The sequence below is a fragment of the Larus michahellis genome, chromosome 5 (assembly GCF_964199755.1).
Source record: "Larus michahellis chromosome 5, bLarMic1.1, whole genome shotgun sequence".
Lineage (NCBI taxonomy): Eukaryota > Metazoa > Chordata > Aves > Charadriiformes > Laridae > Larus > Larus michahellis.
In genome coordinates this window covers 45,496,588-45,517,653 of record NC_133900.1, presented here as the reverse complement: position 1 = coordinate 45,517,653, position 21,066 = coordinate 45,496,588, and the positions used below count along the sequence as shown (strand labels likewise).

General features: G+C 64.3%; 1 protein-coding gene across 8 annotated transcripts; it reads right to left on the bottom strand.

Moving 5' to 3' along the window:
* Positions 1-368: 368 nt before the first annotated feature.
* LOXL3 (lysyl oxidase like 3) lies at positions 369-20,429 on the bottom strand. 8 transcript variants are annotated; one of them, XM_074587006.1, is made up of 16 exons: positions 20,303-20,424; positions 12,134-12,455; positions 11,296-11,459; positions 9,916-10,127; positions 6,689-6,748; positions 6,211-6,430; positions 5,745-5,925; positions 5,257-5,411; positions 4,258-4,431; positions 3,946-4,101; positions 3,530-3,692; positions 2,936-3,179; positions 2,240-2,355; positions 1,949-2,085; positions 1,334-1,445; positions 369-1,071 (listed from the first exon to the last, which is right to left on the bottom strand). In XM_074587006.1, the coding sequence occupies exons 2-16, from the start codon at positions 12,441-12,443 to the stop codon at positions 998-1,000; spliced, it is 2,478 nt and encodes an 825-aa protein (XP_074443107.1). In that variant the 5' UTR covers positions 12,444-12,455; positions 20,303-20,424; the 3' UTR covers positions 369-997. The 8 variants fall into 8 exon arrangements, with proteins under 8 accessions (XP_074443107.1, XP_074443109.1, XP_074443111.1 ...); XM_074587008.1 differs by lacking the exon at positions 6,689-6,748 and having other exon boundaries at positions 20,303-20,429; XM_074587010.1 differs by lacking the exon at positions 4,258-4,431 and having other exon boundaries at positions 20,303-20,425.
* Between the last annotated feature and the right edge of the window lie 637 nt (positions 20,430-21,066).

Below are 21,066 nucleotides of genomic sequence, written 5' to 3'. Positions count from 1 at the left end.
CTGTTCCCTCCAGGGCCGTGCCCTGGGGGTGCTTCAGGCCAGAGCAGCGGTGCTCGGATTCCTGCTGGCCCCTTCCTCTCACCCGCCATCCCTAGAGGGCCAGTGCTGTCTTTCCCTAGCCCAGCACTGGCTGAGGGTGGTGCAGCCAGGTGAGGGGGAACTGCTGTGAGGCCGGTCCTCGCCCAGCCAGGGCGGTGTGGGCTGGGGGGAGCTTCCTTGCTCCATGTGGGTGTTGGAGGTGGGTGCAGGAGATGGTGGAGGGGCAGCTCCCGCGCTCTGTGCCGGAGGATGCCAGCCAGCCATGTGCTGTGCCTCCCAGTCCTGCCAGCCTCCTCGTCTCACCCTAGAGAAGAGCCGGCAGCCATTGGGGAAATAGAACTGACAACTTTATAGAGAAAATAAAATTACAACTAAGAGAATGGGTGTGGGATCCGCTGCCGGGCAGCTGGAGGCAGTGCTGCCAGGGCAGGGGTGGCCACGCCACCCCCAGGGGACAAGGGGCTCCCTGGGGCTCTGCGGGTGCTGTGCAGGGGTGCGAGTCCCTGCGTGGGCGGTGGGTCCTGGGCTCTGCTGGGGCCATCTGAGGGCAGAGCCCTGGGGAGTGCCGTGGGGGTGAGAGGAACCAGGGCAGAATGGGGGAGCAGGAGGGTGCAGCTGGGACGGCAGCGACCGGGAGCAAAGGGGGGGCATGGTGGGGGGTACAGGACCTCCTGGCCCATACCCATGTGCCGCAGCCCAGGGGACATGGGCGCAGAGTCTTCTGGCCGGTGGTTGGGGTGGTAGCCCCAGGCTGGGAGGTGCAGGTGCGCGGTGCCTCCAGCACCAGCTCCCCGAGACGGGGAAGGGCAGCTGGTGACGGTGAGAGTCCTGGGCAGTCTCCAGCAGGGCACGGTGGCGGCGGTGCCAGGCATGAGGCCTCCCCGCCGGCCCCCCAGCAGCTTCCCCCACCTGTGCGGGGCGAGGGAGGGAGATGCCCGTCTCCCCGGGGGCCAGGGCCCTATGAAATCTGGTTGTTGAGCTGACCTGGATACTGCTCAAACCGCTTGTTGGCCTCCTCACTGAGCGCATCGCCTGGGTGGGCAGAGGGCAAGAGCTGTGGGCTCCAGCACTGAACATCATGGCCTGTCCCCCCAGCCCCTCTGTTCCCACCCCAGCTGCCCCCAGCCCCTGCCTCCCCATGGCAGCCTGGCCATCCTGCCCCAAGCCCCACAGCCTGTCCCCAGCCCCACTGCTTCCTGCAGCCCCCTCATTGCCCTCCTCCTGGGCCACCCCTGCCAGGACATCCCTTGCCCCGGCGTCCCCTCATCCCCACAACGCATCCCGGGGCTGTTACCGATGTGGCAGCTGTGCACCCAGATGCGGTGCCCGTCGTACTTGCAGTTGCATTTCATGGCGTTGTTGGTGAAGTCGCTCTCCGCCACCTCAAAGTTGGGGTTGATCACAACCTGTGGGGCACTGTCAGTGAGGGTCGCAGCTCCCTGCCCCACACCCGGCAGTGCTGCAGCCCTGTGCTGTGTCAGCTTGGCCTTCGCGGCCTCGGTGGAGCTGCTGCCTGTGGCATGGCCCCCAGCACCCCAGCCCTGTCAGGACCAGTCTCCCCAGCTGCACTGGGATATGCTGGAGGGCTCTGAAGAGCCGGTGGCTGCCGCTGTGGTGGGGGCGGCCCTGTCACTGTGCACCATGTGCCCACGAGCAGTGTTGCTCAGAGCAGGGAAACCCGGGCTGAAGCATGCCCGAGCAGTTCCCGCATGAGCCCTGCACATCTTCGGGCAGGAGGACAGGCACTGTCCCTCACCAGCACACATCCCACCAGCCCCACCATGCTCCAAACCCGCTCAGAGAGCAGGGGAGAGAGGGCCAGGTGGCGGGGGCGGTGGGAGAGCTGGGGGTGCAGGGGCAGAGGGTGGGAGGGATGGAGGAGGGGCCGGGGGCGGCTCAGCTGCAGCACCTGCAGGATGTAGTTGCCTGGCTTGACGTCAGTGATGTCGATCCACTGGCAGTCGATGTCGTGCCGGTACAGGTCCCAGCAGCCCACAGTGATGCCCTGCTCCCCAAAGTTGGCACACTCATAACGCTTGGCCACGTCTGTGGGGAGGAAGAGAGAGCGGCTCGTCCCTGCTGCAGCCCTCTCTGCGCAGCCCCCGCGTCACCCCCCCAGCCTGGCCCCGTGGCTGGGGACAGGCAGCCCCACAGTGGGAACACGGGCAGGGACGGTGCTGCAAAGCCCCACAGCGCCCACCTTCTTCACACTCGGTGTCCTCGAGGCAGAAGCTGGCCTTGTGTCCCTCCGCCACCTTGGTGCCGTTGGGGGTCAGGATGTCGTAGTGGGTGAAGATATCCATGCTGTGGTAGTGCCTGCGAGAGGGAGCCCGCAGCATCCCAGCTGCACCAGTGCCCTGGCACGGGGGAGCTTGGGCGGATACTGGGGGCAGAGGAAGAGCCCCACGGAGCAGACGGGAAACTCTGCAGCAGGACCCCCGCCGCCTGCCCAGCCCCTCGCTGTTGGGGGAGGTCCCCACAGCCCCTGATCTGAGTCCTGCGAGGTCGGGCAGAGCTCAGTTGTGCCCTAGGAGGGGACATGGCTGTCCCCAGCAGGACGGCCCAGGCAAGCAGGGGGGCTCAGCTGCAGGGCACAGCCTGCAGCCCCCATCCCTGCTCCCCCCACGCCCCCCAGCCCCAACACTGCTCATCTAGGGACAGCCCTGAGCCAAAGCAGGCAAAACTGGACACTGGGCAGCAGAAGGTGCCTCACCCAATGTCACCCTCACCTGGCGTCACCCTCACCCGGCGTCACCATCACCCCAGTGTCACCATCACCCAGCCCAACCCAGCAGCACCATCACCCTCTCCCCACCCTGACCCCCCCGCCCCCGCCTCCCCAGCCCAGGCTGTCCCCCTGCCTGCATGCCCGTCCCTGCCCGTGCCGCGCACGCACCGGTGGCACTCATGCCAGACCCAGGAGTGCCGGCCGGCCTTGGGGCGGAAGTCGGCGCGGCCGTTGTTGTGGATCTGGGAGGAGAAGCGGAGCAGGCGACGGTGCCCGTAGGGCCAGTTGGCCTGGCGGGCCGAGCTGGAGAGGCAGTTCTCCTCGGCGGCGCAGTACAGCATGTGCAGCGGCCGGTCCTCGATGTAGGCCGTCTCCTGCACCAGCGGGGCGTGCAGCAGCAGGTCGGAGGCGGCTGGGGAGCAGGCGGCTGCTCAGGGACAGACGGCTGCCCCGCTGCTTGGCAGGCGGCAGGGACGGGGCGAGCAGCCAGCGCGGGCAGGGAGGGCTGAGCCAGCCGAGGGAAAGCGTGCCCTCCCCACCGGCAGGGCACAGGCTGACCCTGCAGCCCTGTCACCTGCGAACCCCATTGCCCGCAGCCCCATTGCTCACAGCCCCTTTATCTGCACCCCCCGGCCCCATTGCCTGCAGACCCCACCGCCTCCACACCCCATTGCCCACAGCCCCCATTGCCTGCAGATCCCGCTGCCTGCAGACCCCATTGCCCACACACCCCACTGCCCGCAGCTCCCCCCCGCTGCTCACTCTCGGAGCAGATGACACCTGCGGCGAAGCGCGTGCCCGTGTTCCTGCAGTTCAGGCTGGTGCCATGGTGCTGGCAGTGGCTCAGGGACATCTCGTGGCCGGCGCACTTCACCCCACTCAGCACCATCTCCGTCACGTTGCTGGCGTCCCAGTACCACGTCTCCTGGAGGGCGAGACAGGCTGGGTGGCAGGGCTGGCCACCATGGGGCACCCGGCTTGCGCACACACCCAGGCTACAGCCACCACCCAGCCAGGGCACAGCCCTGCCCACGTACCCAGGCTGCCCACAAGGGTCCCAATCCCACGGCACGGAGCAGCCACATCCCTTTGCCCTCATAGAGCCCCACAGCCGTCGGGGAAGCACCGGTGCCTGTGCTTGCCGAGGTGTCACCAGGGGCTTCCCCGCCGGCACCTACCGTCACCGCGTGCAGGGAGTAGCCCAGGCCGAGCTGGCGACAGGCCACCATTGCCTCCTTGGTGGTCCAGCCATCGCTGCACACCGTGCCCCACTTACTGCCTCGCTTCACCTCCACGCGGCCCTCAAATGTTGTCCTCCCGCCGGCTAGGCGGATCTGCAGGGAAGCCCTGGGGCCGTGAGCAGGGACCCCACGCCATGCCACCTCCCACCCCATCCCTTGTCCCATGTCCCATACTGTCCCTGTCCCTGTCCCCGCGAAGCAGTGGTGGTGGTGGCTCGCTGCCCTGGCCAAGCTGGCGCTGGCACCTACTTGTAAGCCGTGGTTAGCGAATCCCAGACCCAGCTGGCGACAGGCCACCATCGCCTCCAGTGTACCCCAGCCTTCGCCGCAGACCAGACCCCAGCGGGGCTGGTCCCCATCGCCAGCCCCCACTGCCACCTCGACCCGCCCCTCGAAGCGGCTCCGGCCCCCGCTCAGCCGAATCTGCGGAGAGAGGCAGTGGCAGCATCATCATCGTCACAACTGATGCTCCCGCTGCTGGGGCTGCATCCCACAGGATGGTCCTGCCCAGCACCTGGCTGCGCACCTGGATGGGCCCTGAGCCCAGAGCTTTGGGGCACGCAGGGAGGTGGCAGCCAGGAGCTGAGTGGAGCCAAGCACAGCTTTGGTCAGCAGGGACCTCACCAAAAACGGCAGGTTTGGGGCCAAGAATTTGCTTGTGAGTTTGGGAACTGTCTCACCAAAGCAGGGAAAATGGTTCATTTTGAAATGGCATTCTCATTTCAGAAATGATAGGTATGAGAAAGTTAAAAATTATTAAAAAGCCCAAAGCAGATGAAATGACAGGGCAGGGCAAACAGGAACATGCGGCTCCATTTGCTCATTTCATCATCAGTAAAAAAAAAAAAAATCTCTTTTGGTTGGCCCACAGTGATTTTTTTTTCTGGTGCTTCTGCCGGGGAGCTGGCATGGGCTGGCAGCAGGGAGAGCAGCAGGGAGCAGCTGCCCCACACCATCCCACACAGCGGGATACCACGGGGCACCCACACCCCCCCATGGCCCTCCTTCCACCCCTCTCCTCACAGGCGCAGCTTGGGACTCCCACCGCAAAATCCCCCAGGGCAGCCCTTCCCTCACACCAGGGGCAAATGCGTGGGGTGCGATGGGGTGCAGAGAAGGAGAGATGATGGGCCACCCTACAACACGTCCCATGGGCCCTCCCCCAGCAGCCCACTCTGGGGGCCCCGATGCCAGGATCTGCCAGGCACCGTGGCCCCATGGATGCAGGCAGCCCCCCACGGTGCGCACCAGGTTCTCGTAGCCCATGTAGGGGATGTTGCAGCGGACAGCCGCATCCTCCGTGTGCTTGCAGTCCTCCTGCGTGATGTTCTTGAAGGGGCAGCTCCAGAGGGACTTCTCGGTGCCCAGGCACTGCACCTCGTTGATGTGGATGGGCCCCGTCCCTGCCGGGGGGACGGCAGGGCTCAGGGCCCATTGACATAGGGACAGCCATGGCCATGCTGTCCCCATGGCTGCCCTTGCTCCTCAGCGTGCACCGAGGGAGCTCAGCACACTCCTGGCCCCCATTGCTGCTGCCCAGGGCAGCACGGCTGAGTGGCCACTGTCCCCTGGAGATGCTTGTGGCAAGCCCTGCACCACGTGCGAATGGCAGCCAGGAGCCCACGGGACAAGCGCAGCCACAGCTCCCCCCAGCCCAGCAGAGCCTTGCGCCTGGACAAGCGCCTCATCCTCAGGCAGGAGGGCGATGCCTGGCCCCTCCACCCCAGCACCCTCACCTTGGCCCATACGTGCCCCGGTGAGGGCCTCCTTGGCGCTGCCAAAGCCCAGCTCTCGGCACACCACGCTGGCTGACAGCAGGTTCCAGCGGTCGTCACAGATGGTGCCCCACTCGCTGCTCTTGAGCACCTCGACGCGGCCCTCGCCAACCTTCGCACCACCCTTCAGCCGGATCCGTGGCTGCCGGGGAGCAGGGTCAGGGCACGGTGTGGGACAGCATGGTAAGGGACAGCACGGTATGGGACAGCACAGTATGGCACCGTGCAGCATGGCACGGCATGGTGTGGCACAGAGGTTGCTGGCCATGACACCTGGGATGTGCAGGGACCGGACACTGCCCCCACCTCCTGCTCCATGTCACCCAGGGACCCGCACACCCGCACTTGGGTGCAGCCCAGGGACAGAGCCCTGAAGTGGCCAGCTGTGGGCCACCGCAGGACTCATCCCCCTCCCTGCGGGGCTCACCTGGCCCTGCTGCTGTTGACGCTGCTTCTTCTTGTGGCCATTGCCAGTGGCAAAGAGGGGCCCAGGCACACAGCTGACGACGGCGGGCATGCCAGCCCCGCAGGCGGTCGAGGTGTTGCCCCGGTAGAACTCGAAGGCGCACATGGAGAGGTGGACCTCTGTCCCCGTGCAGGACACAGAGTGCAGGCGGTAGTTGAGCTGCTGCCGCTCCGTGAAAAGCCTGCAAGGAGAGAGGAGCCCTGAGAGAGGACCGGCACGGCCAACCGGCAGCGGAGGTGTCGATGGCCACCCTGCCTGCGGCTACACTCGCTGTCCGTGAACCTTGCACTGTCCCCAAGGGAGAGATGCTCTGTGCCTGCAAGGCGCCCACCCCTCGCCGGCTGCCTGCCCCACACCCCCGGCAGCATGGGGACATGCATGGCACCGGTGGCACTGAGCGGGGCTCCTGGCACTCAGGCTCTCCACTGGAGCCATTTACCTCTTCTTGGGCCCTACGTCCTCCCTGCGCTTTTGTTTAGGCTGAGATTTGGTGGCCAGCCTGGAAAACAGAAAACAACCGTCAAGGAGCCTGGGGCCTCAGGCTGTCACCTCCGCCAGCTGCAGTGACGCAGGGAGCACAGCCTGCCCCGGTTGTCACTGAAGACTGAACGGGGCACGTTGGCCTCCCAGGGAGACTCATGCACGTCCCCTTCGTGTCACACATGGGTGCAACGGCATCATCTGCTGCCAGCAATGTGACAGAACTGCCCTCCACAGCAATGATGCGGTTTCCTGCCCACATCCCACCAGGAAACTGTGCCGGATGCAGCAACATCCTGCGCTGCCTTGTCACACGGCAAAAGATCAAACACCAACCAGCAACGATTTGATCTGTGGGGTGCAAGTGAGGTGTGCCCACGTCCTCATCCAGACACCAGACAACGTCACTGCGCTGCGCTCCGAGGGGAGCGGGATGCCCAGCAAGCACAGCACCAAGCAAGCAGCGCGGGAGGCGAGTCCTGTCCCCAGTGCCATGGGGGGCACGGTGACACTGGCTGCAGGCTTGCAAGGACCCACAGCCAGTGCGGGGAGCTCCCCGGGTGCATGCTGAGCGGTGCGGGGAAGAGGAGGCTGCCCGGGGCCTGGCACACGCGTGATGTAGGTACAGTCCCAACAGGCTCAAATGCTTTGCTTCACGCGGGGAGGAAGATGCTGAGCAGGGCCAAAACCCCTGTGAAGGGGTGAAGAGCAGAGGGGACTGACACTCCCCCTCCCAGAAAGAAGGCAAAACCAAGCCCAGCAACTGACCCCACTGGCCAGCAGGTCCGTGTCAGCCCACACAGCCCAGCGAGCCCCAGGACACGGCAGCTGACAAGGAACCAGGAGTCAAATGGTTGGATGGAGGACATCAGTGCTCATTCGCACTCATGAAACCACGTCTGGATCCTGCACCCAGTTCTGGATCCCCAGTGCAAGAAAGCCATCAGCTCAGCAGTGCGAGCTCTGGGGATGGCCACCGGGGCAATCAGGGCTGGAGGGGAGATGGGGGCACGGGCCTGTTCCAGAGGGGGGCTGAGATGGCTGGACCTGGACCTGCAAGGGGCTGTGAGGGACAACGGCTCTTCTAGCCACGGGAGGGAAGAGCACGAGAGAAAACCGGCCCGACCGGCAATGTGAGGTTCAGACTTGGTGTAAGGAAAACTTTCTCCCCGTTGAGGGCTGCTCAGCTTTGGAGCAGAGGCCACGAGGCCTCTCCATCCTCGGAGGTTTTCAAAAGGCAACTGGATGAAGTCTGGGCTGACAACAGCTGGCCCTGCTCCATGCAGGGGGTCGGACCAGGACTCCCCGGGGTCCCTTCCAGCCTGGATCAGCCCGTGACCCCACGTACGACTGCAGCTGTGCAGCCCCAAATTGATCAGCCCCAGCAAACCAGCGCGTGGCTTTCAGGAGACAGCTCCTGCTGGGGGCAGAGGGAAGGGAACGGACTGCAGGCTCATGGACTTCGCAAAGCATTTCATACAGTGCTGCAGGGGAAATACCTGCCCATTGGAAAAGGGGCAGCCAGCACCAAACCAGATGAATTACAGCACACTGCAGTGAGCAGGACCTGTGGGGGGGGGGGGGGTTGAGGAGATCCCATGGGCTGACCCTGTCTGGATTTCCATCACCAGCGCAGGCACGGCTGCAGGAGCTGGCGAGGATGCCCGTTGGGGACACAAAACTGGGAAGTGTCCCAACGAAGAGCTTGGGATGGGTCCAGAGTGTGGGGCACCTTCGGCACCAGGGAAGGTGGTGGGACTGGGGCAAGGTCGTGTGCTGGGGGCAGAGCAATGTCTCCGTGCAGCGCTGGGCTCAGGCAAGAGGTGCCATGCCATAGTCCAGAGAGGATGGGCTCTGGCTCCCTGCACCCACCATCAAATCGGGAAGCGGGGTTCAGGGATGGAGGGAAAGGACAGTCAGACCATCCCTGGGACTGGCAGAAAGGCAGCAAGAACGAGTGGGCAGAGGGTGCAAGAGATCCCGAGCAGATGCAACACTCATGACAAGACCTGCCACATCGTGCCCATCGCACCGGTGCCCAGCACCACTAGCACTCCTGTGCCCATCACCCTGGTGACCAGCACTGCTAGCGCTGCTGAGCAAGTGCTCTCATGCTGGCGCCAGCCCACCCTGCGGGGAATGGAGGGGTGCGCAGCCTTTCCAGCTTCCCCATTGCCGCTTTCTGCCGAAAGCAGCCCATTTCCACAGCCCTCCCTCCCCATCCGCCAGGAGAGACAGCTCTCTTCCAAGGCCTCCAGGTCCCTGTGGGGCCACAGCACAGGACGCTGAAGCCCCCTCTGCACCTCCCAAGGCATCTGGCCTACAGTGGGTCTGCTCTGCAGTCCCAGATCCCTGTGCCAGGACTCCTGCCTGGTATGTGGGATGGGGGCTGCTCCACCTGGGGCATGGCTGGCCTGGGAGAAAGATTGTCTCTCGTGGCGGACAGGGGACCCCGGTGTGGACAGGCAGGTCCCACCGGGGTGGGGTTTGTCCTGCCTGCCCAGCACAGCCCCTGGTCTGCTCCTTTCGGATCCATTTGCGCTAGGATCCATTCCAACAGCAGAGACCGGTGGGGACGGACAGCCCAGCTCTGCCAAGGGCTCAGCAGATGGGGCACCCCGGCCCCTTACCTGCTGCCTGGCTTCAGGCGCCGGCCCTTCATCCTGGCTGCACGCTTCAACCGCCTGTGGGAGCAACGCCGCGGCTGCCCAGTCAGGGGTGGGTGCAGCACTGGGCACCACGCCATGGGCGTCATGCCCATGCCCACACCCCTGGGCCCCTCGCTCCAGCCATGGTGCTGCTGGAGCATCCCTGCCTGGCTCAGCTGCAAACCTCCTCTCGTCACAGGGACCCCACACTCCGCGCTGGGGGGAAATGTGGAGGTGCACCACTGCCAGGGAGCAAAAGCTGCCCTCTTGGAGCAGCCTCTGCAGTGGTGCATGGGGCAGGTGGGCAACCATGGCTCCCCAAGCCATGCCATGGACCCCCAGCTCAGTTAGCGGGTGTCCATATGGCCAGCTGGGGCTAGAACTGGTGAGCAACAGGGATGGGAGGGATGCTGGAGAGCCACGATGCCCAACAGCACACACCCCTGCTGTCCCCCCAGCATTGCTCCGTGTCCCTGGCACTGTACCCAGTTCTGCTCCAACACCCCAGCCCCGTGGGCTCCCTGCTGGCCTCACTCACTTGTAGAAGTTCCTGTTCACCTTCTTCTCAGCAGGGAAGCCCATCATGCCGCAGACGACACGGCTGTTCTGGCTGCTCCAGCCCTCGTCGCAGATCTGTGCCCAGCCATCCTTGTAGCGCACTTCCACAATGCCCTCTGTCACCGGTAGCTGCCTCCGGGCCCCGGACACCACCGACCGCAGGCGGACCTCCTCCACGTGGCTCTGCTCCGTCTGCAGGGCACAGGTCAGCACAGGCTTCCACTGCACCCCGCCGTCCCAGATCCCTGCCAGCCCTTTCCCAGGGATGCCCCAAGGATGCAGGCACCCGCAGGAGATGGGGTCCCAAGTTCCAGGTGGGGAACAGGGACAGCCAGGTCCTGCATCCCTGCAGGCCACATCTGATAGCCCTGGGGAGCCAAGGACTTAATCCCATCCCGTGCAGCCAATGCTCCACCTCCCCCTGCCCCCCCAGATACATCTCCTGTGAGTGGTCAGGAGAGCCAGCGCTGCCGTCCCATTGACTCGGGACCCTGCACCCAGAAGCAGGGTGCCCAGACTGCCCCATGCCCAGGCACACACCCAGAGCAGGACAGAAGCAGGGGGTGCTGGGACACTGGGCACAGCCTGCAGGACACACACAGCCCCAGCTGTCCATACCTTGCAGGAGACCTGCCATCCCATACCCAGAGCTGTGCCATGTCCCCACATTCAAGCCACATCCTGAGCAGAGCTTTGTCCTCCACAGGTACTGTGGCTGGCGGGGGGGGACAGGGGCCCCAGCCAGAAAGACAAAGGCAGCCATGAAAGTTGGTCTGAGAGACAGAGAGCCTGGAAGAGAGGGCGGGAGAAGCCGAGCATGCCGGAGGAGTACGGTGTGGAGGAGCAAGTCTGGGAGTAAGGGTGTCTGGCAGGCGGGAGAAAGAAGAAAACAGGCTGCAGGGGTGTGAGACAGACCCCCTGGCCCAGAGAAGCTGCTGGGGGAAGTAGCAGCTCGGGATAATCAGGGGAGGCCATGGAAGTGCTGTGCTCCCATGCAGGGCAGGGGAGGGATACGCCTGCTGCAGGGTGGCCCACCACAGTGCCGACTGCTCCCTATGGCCCCAGAGCCTGGCTGGACTGGGCGCACCCCAGGGAAATAGGTGCTTACATGACTCAGGGTCTGGGGGGCCAGGGCAGCGGGGAAGCCCTGGGGACGTGGGGACAGCCCATGTGCTAGGGCTCAGGGAAGGCACCAACAGAGTCCCCTGGTCCTGCACATGGGAGCCTGACAGTGTGCAGTGGGGATGCTGCCTCCCAACTATTCAGGGAGGACTGAGGCCAGGCTGGGCTGCCCCACGGCAGGGCTCCCGGCAGCTGGCTCTGCGGGATCTCTGCCCACCCTGGCCAGCAGCTTCCTCACCTCGATGACGTTGGAGTCCTTGAAGCCTGGGATGCGCTCGTCCTTGCAGATGACACCCGCATCTTCCTCGTGGCTGCAGTCGCTGTTCCCCCAGCCCCGGTGTTTGCAGTCCCCAATGCTCTTCTCACCTCCGGCACAATTCACGTTGTCCAGCCAGATCCGCCCTGCCGGACATCGGGGGTGAGGGGGGGGCCAAGCCCATGCAGCTTCCCCCGGGAGCAGGGAAGGTGCCCGTGGAGCACAGCCGGGGACCACACAGGTGTTCAACAGAAGTGTGGATGTTGAGGTGGGGGCAGCCCTCCCACGGCACAAAGATAAGGACGGGGAAAAACCAAGAGTAAAGCCCTGAGTGGGGCATCTGCAGATGGGGAGCTTCCACCTCCCCAAGGGGCTGCTCTGCCAGACTTAAAGCCCCCATGCAATGTGCACCGCGGGGTCTGTACAGCATCTCGCCCGCAGGACAACCCATGACACCCCAGCACCACATGCCCACACCAGCCCGGACCTGCAGCCCCCCTGCAGCCCCCAGGGGCACGAGCAGCCCCACGGCTGTAGTGCCTGCAGCCACCCTGGGTACACACACAGCCGCTCACACGCAAACACACAGAGTTTCCCCGCCCACTTTGCATGTGCAACACACACACGCGCGCGCACACACACGCACACACACACACACACTGCTGGGCACCTGGCAAACACAAGACCTGCCTGTCCCCCTGGCCCCCCCACCACTGCATGCAAACCTGCTGTGGCAGGCACACCACCCCATGGCAGCGGGCTGACAGCCCCGGCACATGCAGTATGGGGGGGGGGGCTGTGCCCACCGCCCCTCTCTTACCGACGCCTTTGCCGTACTTGGCGCTGTGGGCCCAGCCAGTGGCAGCCACGAAGCCGAGGTGGCGGCACAGCACATGCGCGTTGGCCAGCGTGAAGTCGTCATCGCAGATGGTGCCCCACTCGTCGTTGTAGAAGACCTCGACGCGGCCCTCGTTGTGCTTGCGCGGGTAGCCAGCCAGGCGGAACTTCAGCTGAGGTCCGGGGGTGTGCGTGGGGCCTGGGGGGGTGGGCTGGGCACTGCCAACCCACAGCCACACGCTGCTCAGCAGCACCAGCAGCTCCTGCCGTGCCCACGTGCCGCAGCTTCCCATGGCAGCCTGGCTCTGCAGGGGTAGAAAGGGTCAGGGTATGTGGGATGGAGGAGCCGTGCCAAAACACCAGCTCCCCTCATCCAGCTGGGTAAACCCCCGAAACACCAGCTCCCCTCATCCAGATGGGTAAACGCCCTGCTCACACGCTCAGTCTCGTCCCCCGATGGAGCCAGCTGGCTCTTGCCTGCAGTCCCCTGCACCACCCCTGCACCCCCGGGGCTGCCACCGGTCAGGGCTCTGCCCGACGCCTCCCCGGCACCTCGCACCCCTCCGCCAACAGCCGCTACTGAAATCCCACCGCACCGCCAGGTCGCACCTCCTGCGCCAAAGGGCAGTGAGGGCAGACAGGCAAAGGGGTGTGCGTCACCCCCAGGAGGGTCAGTCGGAAAGGAGGGGATCGGCTGCCAGAGCAGAGGGAGCTGGAACGGGACCAGGGCCCGGGGAAAGCCCGGCTGGACCAGCCAGGAGCTTGATCCACCACGAGCAGCGCGGTGGCCACTGGCGGTGAGGGGCTGCCAGCCCACGCTCCTGCCCGCTGCGAGGAGCAGGGCAGCCGGAGCCTTTCACATTCCACTCTGTGCGGCATTTCTCCAGCCCTCCAATAACATCTGTGGCTCCTTGAATACCTGAGGGAGATGTGGTATTCCTGCACCAGCCCCACCAGCAAACAATGGTGAAAACACTTCTCTGTGAACCGCCTTCCCATGCTCTATTCCCATTTATCCCATCAGGGACCACTTTAACCCCACGGGTGCCGCTGCAGCCCAAGAACAGCATTTCTGCAAGGGCAGCGTCAGCCCTGCTCTAGGCTGGGCTCGCTGTGCTTTTGATGGCAAAGCTGATGCCCACCCAGCACCACCGGCACGGTGACCCGCCTGCCTCCTGCCACCACAGCCTCACGTCACCCTTCCAGCCAGTCCCTTCCACAGCTGGGAAAGCACACCCCCAAATCTGGGAGTCCCTCTAGGACAGGCCCACCAGAAATACATCTCTGTGTCCTACATCCCCCACCCCAAGAGCAGATCCGGCACGCTGCACTCACGCAGATTGTGTCACACGGTTTGTCGTTAGACAGTGTTAAAAAGAATAAGGTCTGGCTCACACACAAGTAGGGGTGATTTAAGACTCCAACATTTAGCTGCAGGGTTACAGAGGAAGGAAAACAAATGCAAACCCCGCACATGGTCCCGGCGTGGGGCTGTGCCCCCGGGACCTTTCTCGCAGACCCTCCCCATGGTGCCAGGACACTTCCTTAGCCAGCACGCTGCCCTGCGAGCCTTCATCCCCACTTTCTTATGACTTGCTGCCTACGTGCCAGTTCAGTGGGATTGCAAGGGTGTATTGGGGCATCTCTGGGGACCCTGGCTGCTCTCTAGGTGCCGCGCTGTAGGAGCCCCTTTCCCTGGTCTAAGGCCTGTCCACCTGTTGCCCCTTTGTTCCTGGTCCCCCGGCACCTGCAGGGTGACAGCAAGATGGACCTTGCTTTGGGAAAGGGGTCCTCACAAAGCAAAGGGGCTCTCACAGAGCAAAGGGGCTGGGGAGTCCGCCCTTGGACAGCACAGCCTCTCTGGGGCCTCACCGTCAGCCTGGCCACTAACACAGGGCTGGGGGCCGGCATAATCGACCCACTGCCCCACCAGCTCTCGGGGCAGCGTTTCCACAGAGGCTCCGCTAGCAGGAATTGGCCCCGTTCCTGCTCTGTTCACTCTTCCAGATGATGGAGGCCAGGTCACTCCTCCAGCCTGTGGGGATGCCTCCTGGACCCAAGGCAAGGACGAACCAGAACAGTGACCAGAGACAGCCCCTTTTCCATGCCCATCACACCAACAAAACCTCCTGAAGACATTGCCCAGCCCTGCTGCCTGCCTGCCCCTTCGGGCATGCGCCACATCGGAGGTGCCACCAAGAGCAGTAAGTCCTTTGGGATGAGTGCCTGGTGGCCGCAGATGCTCAGGGAGAGCGGGGGAGGGCTAACAATGACCAACAACACCGGTCCAGGACGGTGCAAGACATCGTGGGGGGAAGCACATCAACCCCCTCAGGGCAATCTCGTCAGCACCAGGTCCGGCTCTCCTGTTATCACAGCCTGGGGCATGGAGGACACCCAAGTGCTGCTGGAGTGCGCCCCGGCTCAGCGCAGCCCAGGAGCCCTGGGGTTGGTGGGAGCTGTCTCTGGGCTCCCCGCACCTCAGCTGCCTGCTTTGGCACTGCGAGAACAAAACAAAGCCCAGCAGGACGCATATTTGTGGGCAGGCAGCAGGGAAACGCTTAGCTGAACCATTTAATCAGCCTGTTATGGCAGGAGAAAGAGGAGGGCAGGTGCAAAAGGCCACCCCAGCCCTGCCAGCAGCTCGGGGAAGGGGGTCTCTGGGCTTGCCAGGAGGAAGCAGGGCAGGAACTCCCTGACCACATCTCTGCTCTGGCTGGAAAGCAGCGAAGGGATGGGCTTACCATCTCACAGCAGCAATAAAACACTTCTTATTCTGCCCATCAGTCACGGAAGGGACATCCTCCCTGCCCAAAAGAGGCATTATAAATCTTCAGAGCCATACCACTTTGAATGACACACAAGTTTGGGCCCTCTCGGTGCCAATTGTAACACTCCTTGGAAGACTGGGAAAGCTGGAAGCATGTAAGGACTAAAAGCTTCACTGGCACTTGCACTGAATGAGCAGGATGACCTCTGCTGCCGCGGGCTGCAGACAGGCTCCGGGCTGTTTTGCAACGGGGTCAACACAACGCTGAAGGACAGCAGCACAATTAATGCCAATCTCCGCGGTTCTGCAGAAATAACCTGTGTCAGAAAGCTGGTGTGACCTTTTATGAGATCACAGGTTTGGTTAATCGGAGTAACTGTGTTGATATAACAGGCTGAGACTGGAAGGCATTCAATTCATCTTGCACCACCTTTTAATGAATAATTATCACTCAACAAAATCAGTGCACCTTCTACTAAGTGGATTAAAACTGGTCACCTGCTGGAACTAACATGTGGCTACAACTGGGAAGTCACCGTTCAGTGGGCTTTCTGGTGAGGATCACATGCTTTTCAAAGCAAAACCATGTCTGGAAGAGGAAAAAAGTCCTCTCCTGGTGCAGTCTGCAAAGACAGAAATGGGCAGGAGCGTGCCTGTGATGGGAACAGACCTGGACAGCCTGGTAAAATGGCATCATGTAGCCTATGTCCCCCACTACAAGAAAAATTTAAGCCTTTGCATTTAGGAAAAAAGCATGTAGGACCTGAGACCAGAACACGGCACCTGAGAAAGCGCTTGGGCTTTGTGCGGCAAAGCACCAAGTCCCAACGGAGCCCCAGTCCCCACCAAGCCCCAGCAGTGTGACCTCCAGGATCTGGTATGCTCAGACTGAACAGGATGACCGAAATCATCGGTGTCGGTGAGACCACTTGGCTTGATGACAGGTCTCAGACCCAGCCCTGCAGCAACATGGGGCAGCCCCACATGTGCCTGCAGTCTCACGGCCCTGCCAGACGAACACGTGGCCCCATGTCCTGCTGAGCATGGGGCGCAGGCAGAAGAGCTGATGCTGGGAGGATGTCCACGTCCCGAGAATGTGGTGGTTGGTGCAAGAGTCGTATGGCTCCAACCCCTACAGCCGGGGCAGGAGGTGCCCTGGGACAGGGCAGGGACATCCTGCTGCAGCCCCACTCTGGCACCCCCAGCTCAGCTGCGTCGGCCTCTGTATTTAAAAGCCCACCATGAATTTCTCTTCCTCACAGTCCTTCCGTTGCTTGTGGACCTGCTCAAACTTCTGCCATCCATTCCTGCATAAACCCCAGCTTGCTGCCACGCTTAGCACTCTTCTCCCCGGTCATGGCTTTCCTCTGCTCAGGCTCCAGCGTCCCTCTTCCCCACCGCCCTGCCTCTGCCCTCGCAGCTCAGCCTGTCCTCAGCTCTTGCCGCTCATCTCACAATTTTCTAGTGAAATGCCCTGCTGAGGTCTGCAGGGGCCAACAGCACTTCCCGCACCCAGGATAACCTCCGATAGCTGTGGGGCTGGCAGTGTCAGCTCCCCGGGGCGCAGCACGAGCTGTTTCCCCGTTTCTGTACTATCTCCCTCTCTGAACGTGCTCCGAGTCCATGTGCCAGGGAGGTCAGGCTAACAGGGCTCTCATTGTCCACATCACTTTTTCCACGGTCTGAAACGCAAGCAGCGTTGAGTGCGTTTGCTCTTCTCCAGCCATGTGGCGCTGCCCGACTTCCCCGCTCTGCTGCCAGGCTTGGCTCCCGGGGGGAGCCCACCCCCAGCCCCGGTGGGGCCGTCCCGGGGAGCAGCGGCACAGCTTCGCAGGTTGGCGGACGGGGCTGATCCCTGCGCAGCATTTCCTGGTTTCACACCTGGAGCCCCTTTCCTCCAGCCCTGGCACAGCCTTACGAGACGGCAGTCCTGGCACGGCAGGAAGGCACAAGATCTGTGACAGGGCTGAGGCTCTTCGACTGGGACAGACAAGCCGGGGGTGGAGGGGGTCCCTCCACCCTGGAAGGGCTGATCAACCAGCACAAGAGTTCCAAGAGGGATTTCCCATCTCCTTCCCATATTCGGCCAGGGGAAGGTGCACCACTTTGCCCAGCCTGGCAAATTCTGGGCTACTCCTGCTGAGAGCAAAGGTCCCCACAAGGGTGACAGCTCCCACCCTGTCATGGGACAGCTGTGCACCAGCACAGCGGGAGGACATGAGCACTGGTGCCTTCAGAAGACCAGGAATCTGCAGGAGCCACACACATCCCCTGGAGAGGGTGAAAGGCAGAGGTGGCCAGCCAGCACCTGCGGAGGGGCAGAGGGCTGGGAATCAACAGGGACATGGTGTCCAGGTGTGTCCCCTGGCTGCTGCCGCCACACGCTTTAACAGGAGCCGGGCACAGTCCTGCCCGGCCATGCCTGCCCCAGCGCCCCGGCCGTCCTGCTGCCAGCTGCCTGCTCCAGCCAGGAACGGTTTCCTCTTGGACTGGGGCTGCTGCCAGAGCCTCTGGCCTGTGCTGTGCCGTGCTGAACGTGCCCACCTCGGCACACGAGCGGGCTCAGAGGCACAGCAGCCCTCACGCTACAAAGTGGAAAGGGCTCGGGAGGACGGGCTGGCCCTGAGCGAACGCTGGGCGTGGGAGCCGGAGAGCAGCCCAGGTCCTCCCCGCTGCCCAGGAAACCTCAGGAATGTCCCGGCCGGGCGTGCACAGGGCCCCGAGCCACATCCTGGCCTGCGGCGCAGTTGGTGCTGGCAGCCGGGCATCCGAGAGCCCTGCAGGGCTGAAACCGCGGGGCTCCCCTCGCTCCCCTGGCCTCGCCACCATGCCATGCTGCCGAGGCCAGCACGGGCACAGGGACCCTTCAGTGCCGAGGGCAGCCCTGTGTGGCAGCAGGGGCCACAGCACTGCTTGACCTGCTCCCACACCAGCTCCACCAGCTCTGCCTGTCCCAATGGACGATGGGGGCTCCTGTGCTCCCCCAGGACCCCCCATGGCTCTGCGTCCCCGACTGCGTCTTGCACAGGGGCTGCACCTCCCAGAGAGGTTTGGCTGTGCCAGAGAGGCTGAGTGGTGCTGATGAGGGGTGCACAGAGCCTGGGGGGTCTCCTGGCTCCCAAGGGCTGTTCAAACCTGATGTGCCATTTGGTATCCACCAGGCACTCAGAGGGATATCGGTCTGCCCCGGCAAAACCCCAGTGAAGGGCAAACAGACCTCGGGAAGGGGCAGCTCCTCATGAACTGGGGCCCCCAGCAAGTTGGCGTGTTTGATCAGCGTGTGTTAGGGCAGCCAAGCGCAGGGCATCCTTGCAGCACAGGGATGACATCCCAGGCCACAGCAGCAGGGCCATGGCGGGCGCTGCATGCAGCAGCAACATGCTCTCTTAGCAGCAGCTTTGGACACACGCACGGGGACATGGAGCAACCCAGGCACTGACAACTGGAAGGACTCAGAGAAGAGCAGCACAAGTGACCGAAGACCTGGGAAACTCGCCAGCACAAGAAGGAAGAAGCTCCCTCTGTTTATCTTTCCTTGGGAAGCTTAAGGGATGACACAGCCACACTCTGCCGAGGCCCACACCAGGACATCCCTGAGAGCGTGGGTCGCGTCCCCAGCACTCGGGGCAGGAGAAGGTCTGGTGGGTCCCATGGCTTCAGGCGCTGGTCTCCATCCCTCCCCTTCTCCCCAGGGCCCCAGGACGCACAGCCCAACAACGGCCCTTTCGCAATTCCGGCTGCCTGGATGGGCCTGCTCCGCTATTCCTGCTTCCCGGCAACCCTGAGGAGCCAGGAGTGTGTGTGCACAAACTGGGGGAGCCCTGACACCCCCACCTTGCTTGGGCCAGGACCGGCTGGCTCCCTGCCTGCCAGGACCCCATGGGATCAGAGCTCTGGGGTGAGCACAACCAAAGTCTGGAGGGCAGCAGGGCTCCGCAGCTGAACTGGTCCCAGAAGTACCACGGAGCAGCCCAGGGCTGCAGGAGCCTGGCCACATTGGCAGGCTTGGAGACACCTCCCAACACCTCCTGCTGGCTGGGACCTCGCTGCCCCACACTGCCGAGAAGGTGGGGTGCCTGTCCACACTGTCCCGCTGTGTGGCCCCATCCCCGACAGTGACACTGCTGTGGACAGTACACCCCAGCTCCCGGGGCTGCCCAGGGTGTCAGCTGGGGCAGAGCACTGACTGCACACTGGCGCTGTGCTCCATTGGGCTACCTGATATCCCCCTGTCCTGCTGTCACCTGCTAAGCCAGGGCAGGTCACAGTACAGCTCTTTGCAGTTCCTAACACCACCCAGTTTCCCCAGGACACAGCAGGGCCACCAGCTCTGCCAGGGGCTGCCTGCTCTGCTCTAGGGCTGCCCTGGGCTCCGGAGGGGCAGCCCTGGGAGGAACCAGCTGGAGGTGGGAGGGAAAGACCCCAGAGGAATGTGCAGACGCTGCAGCCATCAGCCACAGGGTCTTGAGAGCCCAGACAGGCTGAGGGGCAGGCGGTGGGGTCTGAGGTGCCCAGGCACCCCACAGCAGAGCGGCAGCCTGCTTGGAGCTTCTGGGAGCTATAGGCTCAGCTGCCTGCCTGCTCCTCTGGAGAGCAGCTGGGAAGATGCAGGGCCAGCAGTGAAGAGGAAACGCACCCCCAACCCTCACGCCTCACATCCCTTCATCCATCCTCTCTTCCAAGGGCCACGGCAAATTCCATCTTCATGGAAATCCTGAGTCTCCAGCGACCTTTGCAAACCACAGCTTGGCAAACAAGCCTCCCGAAGCCCGCTCGGGGGTACGGCGTGGCTGCACCAAGCCCCGACGCGGCACCCCACAGACCTGCTGGGTCTGCTGGGCGCCCCTTCCCGCCGAGGGGGCGGGAAAGGCAGGATGCCCGCACCCTCTCCCACGCAGGGGCAGGCGGCAGAGCGAGCACAGCTCCCCGCCGCCGGCGGAGCGCACAAAGCGAGCTTTCTGCAGCGAACGCCGGGCACCCTCCCCACAGCCGCGGGAAGCTGAAGCCCGCACCCCACAGACACGGCCCCGACACGCTCCGACAACCAAGGCGGGGGCGGGGGGGGGGCGATCGGGCGGTGAAACCGCCACCCCCCGCACACTCCCACGGCCCCACGCAGCCCGCCCCGGCCCCGCGTCCGCACGGGAGACACCCAGACCCCGCGCACCCGGCCCCGCTCCCCCCCAGCCCCACGCTGCCACGGCGGCACCCCCGCACCCGGCCGCCCCCGTTCCCACCCCCGCCCGCGTCCCGGCACGGCCAGACGGGCCCCGCGGGTGCCGTGACCGGCTCGGCGCACCCAGCCCCGCCGCCGCCGGGACGGTGCCGGGACGGTGCCAGCCGCGCTCCCCGCCGGTCCCGCTCGGATGCCCCGGGCGGTACCTCTCGTCCCCGCGGGCTGCGCGGCTCCGGCGGCGCCGAGCGAGACCCTCCAGCCGAGTACCGGCGGGAGCCGAGCCCAGCCGAGCCGTGCCGAGCCGCCCCTCTCCGCCCCGGCCCGCCCCGCGCCGTGCCCAAGTGTCCGGGGCCGGCCCGCGCCCAGCGGCCCCGGCCCGGCCCCGCAACCGGTAGGGCGAGGACGGGCCTCGCGCCCCCGTCCCACGCCCCGGCATGGGGCTGGCCCCACCGGGGCCGCCGTCCCGACTGGGCTCCGCTTCAGGGCCGGCACCGGCCCCCCGGGAGTGAGATTCTGGGGCGGGGGGAAGGGGGGCTGTACCGTGCGGGGGGGCAGCCCCGGGCCTTCCTGCGCACAGCCCAGCCCTCCCCGCCCGCTCGTGGGGGGTCCCCGAGCCTTGCGTGGCCGTGGGCACCGGGTTCCACCGGCCCCGGAGCACCGAGCTCCCCGTCCAGTCTGGGTGACCCGCGGCAGCCCCGTGTACAGGGACAGGGCTGCTGCCACCCTTCCGAGCGGCTCTCGGGGCACGGCAAGCCATAGTCCTGGCAAGGGGCAGGGAAGGGAAGGGCTGCCCGAGTCCCCCCCGCTTCTGGTCTCTTGGCCACCCCTGCCCCCACCTCCTCCTCACCTCTGGGGCCAGCCGGCTCTGGAGGGCACGGAAGAGAAACCTTCAATGATGGTTTTCTCCTTCCACCCTTCGCTCCCAGCACTTTTCCAGAGGCTGCAGCAGCATGGCTGGGCAGACGCCTTC